This window comes from Bos mutus, chromosome 16, assembly GCF_027580195.1.
Source record: "Bos mutus isolate GX-2022 chromosome 16, NWIPB_WYAK_1.1, whole genome shotgun sequence".
Taxonomy (NCBI): Eukaryota; Metazoa; Chordata; class Mammalia; order Artiodactyla; family Bovidae; genus Bos; species Bos mutus.
Window position 1 is genome coordinate 1,536,438 of NC_091632.1, and position 13,274 is coordinate 1,549,711.

Here is a 13,274-nt window from a genome sequence, read left to right on the forward strand (position 1 = left end):
GAGCCCGGCATGCCTCTGGGTGTAGAGAGGCTGTGGTCAGAGCCCTAGTGCCTTCCCTTCCCCGGAGTCCACCCAGTGAATTTAAAGAAATCATGTTCGGAGCAGACTGGAGTTCATTACAAGATGCCAGGACCTTCTAGGTCCCCCAGTCCAACTGGTCTCCAGTGACCTTGGGCAAGGATGCTAGCTGAGCTGGGGGTACCTGTGTTTTGCATTATTGAGGGTCAGAGGCAGAAAGGAAGGCTTCAGTCAATAGGATTTCAGCCCTGTTTCTTCTGTAGAAAAGCCGATACCATTCAGAGTTCTCTCTCTCTCCCTACCCCCTCAGTTTCCTTCTCTTCGCCTTTCTGTGGATGCTAGGAAAAGATTCTCTGTGACAATAACCGAGTGCAGGATAGACACTGAGTTTCCTAGCCATGATCAGGAAGATGGAAAGAAAATGGAGTATTCCCACCTGAACTTCCAGGTAGGCTTACCAGATCCTAGTCCCATCTGCCTCTGAGACCCAGAAGTCGGAGACCCCAGATGAGTTCCTGGGGTCACTTCTGAGTAAAGAAATATTGCAATAAGCAAGGGCTAGAAAAGGGCACTTCCCAGGGGACACTAGGGGTAAAGAGCCCACCTGCCAGTGCAAGAGATGTAAGAGACACAGGTTCAACCCCTGGGTCAGGAAGATCCCCTGGAGGAGGAAATGGCAGCCCACCCCAGTATTCGTGCCTGGAGAATCCCATGGACAGAGGAGCCTGGCGGCCCATAGTCCACAGGGTTGCAAAGAGTCAGGTGCGACTGAAGCGACTGAGCGTGGCACAGACAGAGGGCAGCTGCAAGCATCCACCCACACGATTATTACATCTCCTCCAAATGTTTATTTGAATCACCTTAATTTTTAAAATTTAAGCCTCTCTTCACTTAAATACAACGATTTCCCTTCTCCATGGGTCTCTTTTAATGTAATATGAGTATAAGCATCACTTTTGCAACTGAAGCCTTTATCGTTAAAAAGAACCTACTATGAAAAGTGCAAACGCACAGACTTCCTCCCAGAGTCCAGGAGGAGCAGCAGCAGGGGAGTGTTAAGGGGGCCTGATCCACAGCCCACTCCCACATCCCAGAGGAGGCAACTGATCCACAGCCCACTCCCACACCCCAGAGGAGGCCACTGGAAAGGCCATCCTTCCCACCCCAGAGCAGACCAGGCTGGAGCCAGGGACCCCGGGTTTGAATAGCATGTACCTGCCTGCAGCTGTGGTGGAGAAGGGGGTCCTGAGGTCACCCTTCACCCCCCCAAAGGCTGAAACGCTGAGTTCACTGGCCGTCGGGGAGCCACTCGGCGGAGGGACAGAGAAATGCTGGACACAGGCCCCGTGCAGGCAGCACCGGCTCGGTCCAGCCCACCTGTCCCTGCTCTGCAGGACTTGGCGAGACTGCCCAGGACAGGCTTGGGGAGACTGCCCAGGACAGGCTTGGGGAGAACCCGGCCCAGGCAGCCCGAGATGCGGGGCTCTGGGGGGTCTCAGGCCTCGAGGAGCCAGTGGAGCAAAGTAAGGCCGGAACCAGAGACTACAGCATCTGGAAGGGACAGACAGAGTGGGAAAGGGGACAAGGACCCCAGCCTCCATTCCACGAACTCCTCAGACACCTGGAACGGGCAGGAGGCAGACGGGCCTGCTGAGAGTTTTCTCTCTGGCAGACGGAGGGCGAGGGCAGCAGCCAAGTCCTCTGAGCGGCCTGAGCTAGAGCCTCGGTGCTCCCGGGGATCTGTGGGGCTGCGGGCTGGAGAGGCATGCGAGGGCGGCTGCGGGAACACCGCCTGCGCTTCGGGGCACAAGGGGCGAGGCGTCTCCAAGGTCCAACAAGGACCGGTGAGGCAGAGCCGGGGAAATAGTCCACCTGCGCCGAATCCGAATTCCCTCTCTGTTAACGCAGCAGAGGGGGAACAAGACCCATCTGAAAGGCCTAGGTTGGGAGGGAGTGGGAGGGTGTCCCAAAGAGCGCGCCTCTGTGACTCCATCTGTGCCCCGCTTTGGAATCCACGGCCCCCAGCGCTTAAAAACAAACGTCCAAAACTCAGTCACGGATTCACAGTCTGAACACTCGCACCCTCCTGGCCTTTGGAGGGTCAGTACCGCCCCCACCACAGTACCGGGGACCACTAAACTGAGGGCGATCCACTGGCCCTCAAATGTGTCTGCCCCTTCCTTACCCAGCCACGCCTGGATGGGTGTCTCCTGCCAGAAGGTAATAAGCGGGGAGTGGATAACGGAGCCTGGGTGATAAACTCTCTTTCAGGACCTGAGATTGAGCCCCGGCTCTGTTCCCTACCAGCTAAGGGACTCTGAAGGAGTGACCTGGCTGCTGAGCCTGTTTCCCTCATCTGCAAATGGGGCTTGTCTGTTCCGGGCCCCACACCACGCCTCGCTTCTCCTCATCTGTCTCATGCTTTACTGTTCCAGGGTGTTACTTGCCTTTTGGAGGGCAGAGCTAGTCAGGTGATGAACTTGCAGATTCACTGCCCTGGGACTTCTCTCCTTTGCCCTGTGAGGCTCCATTGTACTTCCTGGGACACCACCTCCTCTGGGGTCCCCCAGGTTGGGCTCTCTACTGATGATTCCTGTGAGCCAGCCCTGGGCTCCTGTGTGCCTGCCCCCCCACCCCCTACAGCCCCTGGCACAGCGCTGAGCCCACCCTGACAGAACCAGAGGCACAGGTGCAGAGAGCCCATCCTGGCCCCGTCTTGGAGGAAGTATCCAGGCCAGAACAAGGAGGTGACAGCAGCTGGGTGGGGCTCCCTGAGGGGTGGAGGTGCCCGTGCAGGCTGGCACGGCCACAGGGCAGCGTCCCAGTGGGGGAGGGGCAGCAGGGCCCAGGCTGGGAGCAAGGGTAACGGGGGCGTGTCTCCGCAGAAAGGACCCCTGGTCCTACTGCCCTCTTTGCCAACCGAAGAGAGACACACTCTTGGAGACTGAACTAACAAGCTCCACAGATGAGTGCCTTAGCAGGAAGGAGTCAGGGGACAGAGAAAATCAGGGATGAGTGTTACCCGGCCAGATCTCCAAGCATCAGAGGAGTCCACCAGGCCCACAGTGGTTGAGGGGTGGCAGAGGAGGGTCAGGACGCCCCTGTCAGCTCCGAGAGGACCCACCCTCTGCAGGGAGCCAGCCCTTTCAAGGCCTCAGTGGGCCGGTCACGTGTGCTTTGGCGCCCTCCAGTGGATTTATGTGTACATGCGTACAGGCTGGCAATGGGTTTTACCCACATTTTAACCCTGTGCTTTTTCTCTTCTCCCTGCACACCCTTTCTGTTCAATGACACTTTAAAACTGCACACACACTTCAGCAATGCCATCAGTTGTGTAATACAAAAGAATGATCTCCCAAGCACCATGTAGGAAAGGATCTATTGGACACAATTATCAGATTTATCTGATGCTGGCCAAATATCAGTATTTGCTCATTGAAATTTGACTCAACCACACTAAAAGAAGAAGAAAAAATGAAGCCCAGATTCCAAAGTTATGTGTATATCTGACTTTTATTATTACCTCTTGGAAAGGCAGAGGAACCAGAGATCAAATTGCCAACATCCGCTGAATCATTGAAAAAGCAAGAGTGTTCCAGAAAAACATCTATTTCTGCTTTATTGACTATGCCAAAGCCTTTGACTGTGTGGATCACAATAAACTGTGGAAAATTCTGAAAGAGATGGGAATACCAGACCACCTGACCTGCCTCTTGAGAAACCTACATGCAGGTCAGGAAGCAACAGTTAGAACTGGACATGGAACAACAGACTGGTTCCAAATAGGAAAAGGAGTACGTCAAGGCTGTATATTGTCACCCTGCTTATTTAACTTATATGCAGAGTACATCATGAGAAACGCTGGGTTGGAAGAAGCACAAGCTGGAATCAAGATTGCCAGGAGAAATATCAATAACCTCAGATATGCAGATGACACCACCCTTATGGCCAAAAGTGAAGAGGAACTAAAGAGCCTCTTGATGAAAGTAAAAGAGGAGAGTGAAAAAGTTGGCTTAAAGCTCAACATTCAGAAAACGAAGATCATGCCATCTGGTCTCATCACTTCATGGGAAATAGATGGGGAAACAGTGGAAACAGTGTCAGACTTTATTTTTGGGGCTGCAAAATCACTGCAGATGGTGACTGCAGCCATGAAATTAAAAGACGCTTACTCCTTGGAAGGAAAGTTATGACCAACCTAGATAACATATTAAAAAGCAGAGACATTACTTTGCCAACAAAGGTCTATCTGGTCAAGGCTATGGTTTTTCCAGTGGTCATGTATGGATGTGAGAGTTGGACTGTGAAGAAAGCTGAGCGCCGAAGAACTGAACTGTGGTGTTCAGTGTCTGTGTTCACAGACTTGGGTGGTGGCCACAGCGATGATGAGAAGTGGTGGTGCTGAGGGATATTTAAAAGGAAAACTGACAGGACCTCTGGAGGAGGGGCCCAAGGGTTCTGCGCTGCTGGCACTTCCGACAAAGATGAAACAGGCTGGTGGTGGGAAGGCAACGAGCTCAGGACAGAACACGCTGAAGGAGGCGCTCAGGAGAGGCTCTGCGCTGGCAGCCAAAGCAGGAGTTAGTTATGCCTCTATCTCCTGACATTTTTCATTCATCCGTTCATTCCTTTCACCAAATATTGGGTTCCTATCAAGTGCCAGAAAGGATCCAGGACAGAGTGGAACACAAAACAGCCAGAATCTGCTCTCAGGGCTGACACGGCAGTGGGGGACACCAACAAGAAAACAGGAAAACAAACATGTAAACAAAACCCTTCCGGTCGTGTGGGTAAAGAAAGTGCGGCGGGGCTAAGCAGGAGCAGGAGGGAGCTTCAGACAAGGTCGTCAGGAAAGCCCTGCTAAGAAATGTTGAGTAGAAGCCAGATGTGCAAAAATAGGAGGAAAGCGTGCCCAGCCAGAGTGAACAGCAAGTGCCAGGGTCCTGAGGCAGAAATCAGTTTGGCCTGATGGAGGGAAAACGAGAATCAGTGCAGCTGCCCAGCTGCGGAAGCTGAGGGCGGGGAGGGGCCGGCCGGGACCACAGGAAGGGGGAGCGCTTTCAAAGGCCGACAAGGTAATACATGCAAAAGTGCCAGGCTTCCCTGGCCGTCCAGGGGTTACCACTTTGCACATTCACTGCAGGGGGCATGAGTTCCATTCCTGGTCAGGGAACTAATAGCCCGCATGACATGCAGTCAAAAACATTTTTTTAATACATGTGACAGTGTTTCGTAAATGACCTCAAGAACCAGGTATGCATAAGGGAATGCTAAGGTGCTGCCATTAAGGAGAAAAAAAAGGAGCAAGTCTTAACTGAAGCAAGGAGTTCAATTTCAGGAAAAGCTCAGGCTATGAGAGCCATGTCATATCAGAACAATTTCCAAAACAGATCAGTTGTCCATTTTTTTCCTACTGCTTTTGTTTGAGAATGGCTACCCACTCCGATATTCTTGCCCGTCGTCTCATGGACAGACGAGCCTGGAGGGCCACAGTCTAGGGGACCACAAGGAGTCAGACATGACCGATCAATTAGGTAAGAATACGGTTAACAGGCAAACCGATGCAAGTGCTGGCTGGTCTGGAAGCAGGAGATGGAAAGAGGACCTCTCACAGCACAGACAAGGAAGGTGAGAAAGTAGGGAGAGAGGAAAGGAGATGAGAAAAACGCTCTCCTTGCAGGCTGGGCAGCGGCTCCCTCTGCTGGTGCCTGAGCCCCAGCTGTTTGCAGCCACCGCCCAGCCCCGCCGGCTGGAGCCCACCCGCTTCACCCTGAGAGCAAAACCGGAGACAGGCCAGCGGGGAAGCGGAGGGACCCAGGTCAGGGCAGAGGGGGAGGCGTCCAGCGGGGCAGACGCGGGCACCCCGGCCCCCAGGGCTGCCTGCTGCGCCCAAGAACACGAGCCACCCATCCGACAGAGGGCCCTGACCACCCCTGAGGGGACACAGAGTACCAGACACATGCCTGCCACCCCCAGGATGACAGAGGCCCCCCCAGGAGGGCGGGCGTGAAGCAGGCTGTGCACGCACCCAGCTCACCCCTTCCCTCCCACTCACCTCTGCTTCCCGCCTCTCCTGACAACCATGCTCCTTCCTCTAACCCTTTGATCCAAGTGTCTAGAAGAGCTTCTCTCCTCTGCGCTGTTGGGCCGTGTCCCTCCCACCCACACAGCCCAGCCCAGCGTTCCATTCATCACCCAGCCCCACCCCGCCACCCCAGAGAACTTCCTGTGATTGACACGAGCTCTCCTGGGCACACACACACACACACATGCACATGCACACACCCTGGGCTTTATCTGCAAAGCTTCACACACACACGCCCTGGGCTTTATCTTTAACTTGGAACCCGTGACACCTCCTGGCCATTCACAGACCCCAGCAAGGCCTCCAGGAAGACCCTTTAACTGTCTCTCCGCCCAAGGAGGTATCAGGCACAAGGACAAAAGTAGAACCCCAAGACTGGAAAGAAACTCCATCTTACTCACTTGATGAAATACACAGCTCCTTCCTGGGTAGAATCCATCTCCCAGCCCTTGGGCAAACCTGTGAGGAAGCAAAATCACAAAATCACCCTCTCTTCCGCAAGCCCAATCTGCACTCAGGAGGGATGGAGACTCGGAGAAGCAGGGCAATTCACAGATACGCCAGCAGTGGTCAAACCAACAATCTCACCCTTTTCTGTCCTTATCAGTCTGTGCTCCAGCAAACAGTAAGAGAGGTAGCAGTGGAGGAGATGCCCCCCCATCAGAGAGCAGTGAAGCAACAAAACAGATCACTCCTTTGCAGCCTTCGCTCATTCATTCAACAAACAGTTACTGAGCATCTGTTCTGGCCAGGCCCTGTGCCAGCCCCCAGGGATGTAGCAGTGAATGCACAGATGACCGCCCTAGAAGGTCCTCAGGATCATCCCTGCTTATATCACAGGAGCAGAAGCTGGAGCCACGGCGAGTCACTGGCCCTAGATCTCATGGATAATTAGCACTTAAGATAAGACCACGACTCAAGTCTCCAAGGGCTTTCCCAGATGGTGCTAGTGGTAAAGAACCCGCCTGCTGATGCAAGAGATGCAGGTTCAATCCCTGGGTCGGGAAGATCCCCTGGAGGAGAAATGGCAACCCACTCCAGTATTCTTGCCTGGGAAGTCCCATGGACAGAGGAGCCTGGCGGGTGGCAGGCTACAGTCTATGTGGTGGCAAGGAGCTGGACACAACAGAAGCGACTTAGTACGCACGCACAAGTCTTCAGATCCCAGGCCACTGTCATTAGCTCTGCTTCTGAATAAGACATCACAGACCTGGGAAATCAGTCCCAGAAAAAAATGAGGCTTTTTTTTTTTTTAATTTTAACAGCACCTCTGAAAACAATTTATCCATGAAAATGCTTAGAATGGAGAATCACTGACTTGCAAAATGAAAGAGGACTGAGTAGCCAAGGAAGCTGATCTTGGCTCTGAGGCATCTAGGCAGTCCTCCAGGCAGGCGCAGCCCCTGCTGCACAGCTCCAGAGACTCCGCGTCTCCTTCTCCACAGGGCGCTCCGGGAGCCTCTGGCTCTGCCGCCCCCCCCAAAACAGTCACCCTGGCCGAGTCCTGCCTCTCAAACAGGCCGCCTCCAACTGCGGCAGAGGAGGACAAGCTTTCCGGGAGTCCGAGGGAATCCAGCATGAGGTGGAGGCAGGCAGGGCACCGCTGCAAGAGCCCTGTGGCTGACACATTAGGAAACGGGCACAGATTTTCTCAACCTGCCTGTGTAAGAGGTTTTATAAACTATGGCTACTCAGTGCTGGTCTGCACCTCTCCTGCCCTGTTCCCAGCTGCCCTCAGACACAAGCTGCTGGACAGTGGGGCCTGGGCTGGACAGAGTGCTGGCCTCAGCTACTCACTGTTCTCTTCACTCACTGCCGGGTATCAAGGCTCTGCATTTCCATAGCTGCTGCTGATGGAGATGCCGATGCTTCAGTGCAGCGGGGCAGCCCACCTCCCTCTCAGGACATGGTCCACAGAAATCACACCACCGGCCACTGCTTAGTGAGAGCCTCTCTCCTCTAAGGCACACGGTTTACCCCTGCGAGCATATTCAGTCTGCACAGCAACATTACACAACAGGCATCAGCCCAAGCATTTGTACAGATGAGGAAACTGAGGCCCAGAGAGCTCAATCGACTTGCCAGAGGTCACACAGGAAGTGTCTGGGCCAGGACAGGAGTCTGGTCGCCTACGTGCAAAGCTCACATTCTTTCCTCTGTGTTGCCCCATAAATGCTACTTGTTCCCCTCTGTCCCTGTGCGAGGATGCTCCCATTCAGAAGGGCGTGGGTTGGCAGCCTCCCCGTGTAGAAGGATCCCCATTGGGTCAGAATCATAAATAATCCTGCCACTGTGATGTGCCCGGGAAAGAGGCCAGCGTGGATTATGTCCCCTGCCTTTTCCAGCAACTTCCCTGCACACTGCCCTCTCTGCCCAGGCAACACCAAGAGTGCTTATATTCCTGTCCAGGCGGAGTGCCCACTAAGGCAGCTGCCCTTCCAGCAAGCTTCAGGGGCATCTTAACCCTTTCCCAACCTTGGACAACCAGTTGGCTGCAGCCAAAAACGACAGGATTGGCTCACAGGCTTGTATTCATCCTCTGGCCTTACCTAGGGCCACGGTAAGATGGACAGACTCCAGCTGAAAACAGTCAAAACGTGGAAGGTGGCACCACCAACCCAGAGGAAGACAGCCGCAGCCTTGGGGTCATGAGGCTTTGCTTCAAGTTGAAAGTACAATGACGACAAAAACCATAAAAGTCACCTCTGTTGATGGTGACTCTCTTGCATAATCGGTGCTACAACGTTTTGAGGTTCATAATCCTATCCCCATGTTACAAAGAAGCTAAGTCCCAGAAGAACTAACCACTTGCTCAAAGCCACACTAGTAAAAACTCAAGCCAAGATTTGAGCTCAGGTCTCTCTGTCTCTAGAACTTGCGCATTTGACTCCGATGCTTCTTTGCTTATTAGCTAAGTGGCCTTGAGCCAGGCCCTTTCTCTCTGCTTTAAAATGAAGGAGTCAGACTCCATGATCCCTGAAGTCCTTTTTGGCTCTAGGACCAAAATAAGTCCAGTTCCGAAATGAAAAGAAAGCAGGCTCTGGGCAAGTCAGCACCTGACCCGCACATCTGGCAGTGCTCCTGTGCCCCAAGAATGACCAGGACTCTGTGTGGCTGGGTGAAGGGCTGGGAGGCCATCTGTGTGGCTGGGTGAAGGGCTGGGAGGCCAGCGAGGGGCGGGGATGGGGTGAGGGGGTCCAACATTGTCGATCCCGCCCCTCCCCTATGGTCCACGGCAGCATCCTGAAGAAGGTGGTGGGCTGTTCACTTGAAACACCCCAGGCCTTATGATTCTTGGTGTCTCCACCTCTTCAATTTAGAATGAAACCATTTTGGCTCGGATGGGGCCCATCTTTCCTGCTAGCCTGGGAGGGCGCTCTCAGGGTGGAGGGGGTTTTCCAACTGGGCAGAGGGATAAGAGGGATAAGCAAACTCTTCATCCTCAGAGGTCAGTCCCAGTCACTGAGCACAGGACTGGAAGCTCGAAAAGACCTCAAGGTGAGCATCAAGCCTCCTGCCCTCATCTGCCCAGTGGTGGGTCAATGCTTAGCTGAGTCCATACGAAGACAAAGGAAAATTCCAGAAGCAAAGTCAGGGTAGCGGGTTCCCACAGCCACCACAGGGCATCCCCGCCTCACGGCTTGCAAAGGCAGGGAGGGACGAGCTCCTTACCTGGACAGGAGGAGTGTCCGCTCTGGATGGGCAATGCTGTTCCAGGATGCACCCAGCAGGTTGACTTCTCCTCATCACTAGAAGACCAAAGCGAACATGTCAGAGGTCACAGAGGCTTCCCTGCGCAGGACACCCATCACCACCGTCACATCAGTACTGACTGTCCAACCCCAGACACCAGGCTGCCTTTGCTCACGCACACACGCAGAACATTTACTGAGCAGACTCAGGGTGCAGAGATGAAGAATCCCAGATCCCTGACCTCAGAGGATGCACTGCTTTTGTATAACCCACCTGGGAGACAGACGTGTAAAAAGATATCTGGAATATGAGGTGATAGGAGCCACACAGAGAGAGCACTACAAGTCAGAGGGGGGAGCACTCCCTGCACGGGGTTAGGGAAGGGCAGCAGCATGGTGGCATCATGAAGGAGGTGACATTCGAGGTGACCAGTGAAGCCGCACGAGACGCACACAGAAGGCTCTTCACTGCAGCTTCGCAACGGACAAGAGAAGAGGAGGCTGCGAGGGTCGGCAGTCCTCAAGTGTCTGCCGGGCTGCGCACCACCATCCACAACGCTCCCTCACAGCAGGAGCTCTGCAGATTACACACCTGCGGTTCCGCGAGGCTAAGTAAGTCCCCCAAAGTCAGAATCAGTAGGTGATGAAGCCAGGACCCAGGCCCAGACGTGCCCCCTTGTTACCCAAGCTCTTTCGAGCACCTCACTCCCAGCAAGGTAGCTCCCCGTGTAGATCCTCTGGTCTCCAGATGCCACGGCAGGGGGGTCCACCCACCTTTCTCAGCTCCCTGCCAACCAAGGACACTGATACTTCCTGAGCCCGAGGTATGCGCAGGGCAGGACCCCCGGACCACCCTATCTCCCAGGCTTTAGACTAGGGGTCTCAGAGCCCAGAACAGGATCCACTCAGTAATTAATACCTTAATATATAATATAATTATATAGTATAATGGAATGCACTAAGGAAGTGCCACTAAATTTCTACTAGAGTAAGATACAATAAACTGCACATAAAGTGTACAGTGTAATGTTTTGACAGATGTGTACACACTTGTGAAACTACCCCGAAATCAAGATGTGAGCCCCCATATCCTCTCTGTGCCCCTTTGTAATTCCCATCTTCTACCCACTGGTTCTCACTGTCCCCCCCGTCCCCAGCAGCCACTGGTACATTTCCTGTTACCATAGATTCACTGGCGCTTTCTAGAGTTCCCAGGGTGTCACACATGTGGAATCACACAGACAAGCCCTCTCTGTCTGCCTTCTCTCCTTCTTGTCTCTCTCCCACGTGCTGGTTCGGGTCAGTAGCTCCTCCCACTGCAGGACACGCAGGTGTGTCCCCCCTCCCCGCTGATGAACACCGAGGGTGTTTCCAGGTCGGGCCATTACAAATAAAGCTACTTGGAACACTCGTGTCCAGGTCTTCGCGTGGACTCCTGCTTCCTCTCCCTCAACTCCACTGCATTTCCTCTGAGTTTCTTTAACACCAGCTGCAGGAAGAGCATTCCCAGGTGCCTAGGAAACCAAGTCACGGGACCTGGAGCCATGCGCATCATGGCAGAGGGCCTGTGGCCTGGGCTGTGGTCCTGCGACAGGGGGCGAGGGAGCAGAGCCAGGGACACTCAGCCCTTCCCCTCCCCTGCGGCCTGCGAGACCTCCGGCCCTCGCTCCCCGGACCACATGTGTCTCTACCCCTCAGACAGTCGCAGGGTCACGGAGGGGGCACACCCAGCACTCCCCACATCCTCTCCCACATCCTCCCCCACCCTGTCAGCTCCCTGAACAGTGCAGCCACAGGTTGTTCCCACCCTGCCCCTGGGCTAGTGGGGAAACTGTGGAACCAGAAGGACCGCGCTCATTGCAAACCCACCAGCTAGAATCTTCTTCAGGGACCCCAATCCGCTGACCCTTGCTGAGTGTTTCCAAGGCTTTCCCACCAACCTCAGGTCCCAGGATGCTGGCAAGTCCCAGGCCCGCCTTCCTCCCATCCCTCTCCCTCACTCTCAGTGGATAATCTCATCCCTCAACTCAACAGAAATAGAAACCACAAAGCAGAAGCAACCTCCCCCCAACACTTATACGTATCTCCTCTTGTCTTATAAGGAGCACATCAAGGCTGTATATCGTCACCCTGCTTATGTAACTTACATGCAGAGTACATCATGAGAAACGCTGGGCTGGAGGAAGCACAAGCTGGAATCAAGATTGCCGGGAGAAATATCAATAACCTTAGATATGCAGATGATACCACCCTTATGGCAGAAAGTGAAGAGGAACTAAAGAGCCTCTTGATGAAAGTGAAAGAGGAAAGTGAAAAAGTTGGCTTAAAGCTCAACATTCAGAAAACTAAGATCATGGCATCTGGTCCCATCACTTCATGGCAAATAGATGGGGATACAGTGGAAACAGTGACAGACTTTATTTTTCTGGGCTTCAAAATCACTGCAGATGGTGATTGCAGCCATGAAATGAAAAGATGCTTACTCCTTGGAAGGAAGGTTATGACCAACCTAGACAGCATAATAAAAAGCAGAGAGATTACTTTGTCAACAAAGGTCCATCTGGTCAAGGCTATGGTTTTTCCAGTGGTCATGTATGGATGTGAGAGTTGGACTATAAAGAAAGCTGAGCACCGAAGAATTGATGCTTTTGAACTGTGGTGTTGGAGAAGACTCTTGAGAGTCCCTTGGACAGCAAAGACATCCAACCAGTCCATCCTAAAGGAAATCAGTCCTGAATATTCATTGAAAGGACTGATGTTGAAGCTGAAACTCCAATACTTTGGCCACCTGATGCAAAGAGCTGACTCATTTGAAAAGACCCTGATGCTGGGAAAGATTGAGGGCAGGAGGAGGAGGGGATGACAGAGGATGGCATCACCGACTTGATGGACATGGGTTTGGGTGGACTCCGGGAGTTGGTGATGGACAGGGAGGCCTGGCGTGCTGCGGTTCATGGGGTCACAAGGAGTCAGACACAACTGAGTGACTGAACTGAACTATAGTACTTGTCTCTACATTGGACAAAAGGTGGCCCTCTCCCATTGAAGAAGGGTCCACGTGGGTCACAATCCACATCATCTCCCATCTTTTCTAGACCCTTACTCTATTGAGCATGGCAGGCTTTACATTCAACTTCACCCTCCCTCTCACATCCGTCACTTTAGCCCCATTCCTGTCTGTGTCTTCCACTGAACCCTCCGTCTCTCTCTCTCAAAGCTGCTTTCCCTTCCAGCTCCCTTCCCAAGCTCCTCTTCTTCCTGATCAGACAACCCTGTTAGAAACGAGTTCCTTCTAACAGTCCCCATTTTCTGGCCTGCCATTCACCAACCTCTGCAGTCTGGTTCCTGTCCCCAGCCCTCCCCTGAAGCCACTTTCCTAGAGGTCATTACAGATGCCCCAGTTCCTCAATCCAGTAAACGCTCTCCAGTCTTAACCTCATGTGGCTTTTGCACAGCTGATCATCCCTCTTCCTCGCCAT

General features: G+C 53.4%; 1 protein-coding gene across 9 annotated transcripts in view; it reads right to left on the minus strand.

Moving 5' to 3' along the window:
- The window catches only part of PLEKHA6 (pleckstrin homology domain containing A6), a 138,971-nt gene that overhangs the window by 121,869 nt on the left and 3,828 nt on the right, over nucleotides 1–13,274 (minus strand). For 8 of the 9 annotated variants that reach the window (XM_070384532.1, XM_070384531.1, XM_070384541.1 and 5 more), the window contains exons 2-3: nucleotides 9,776–9,852; nucleotides 6,505–6,562 (exon numbers count right to left, since the gene is read on the minus strand). In XM_070384532.1, the coding sequence (XP_070240633.1) occupies nucleotides 6,505–6,562; nucleotides 9,776–9,852 (135 nt within the window). Of the gene's footprint in view, nucleotides 1–6,073; nucleotides 6,097–6,504; nucleotides 6,563–9,775; nucleotides 9,853–13,274 lie in introns of those variants that run through there. The other variant, XM_070384539.1, reaches the window with a different exon arrangement.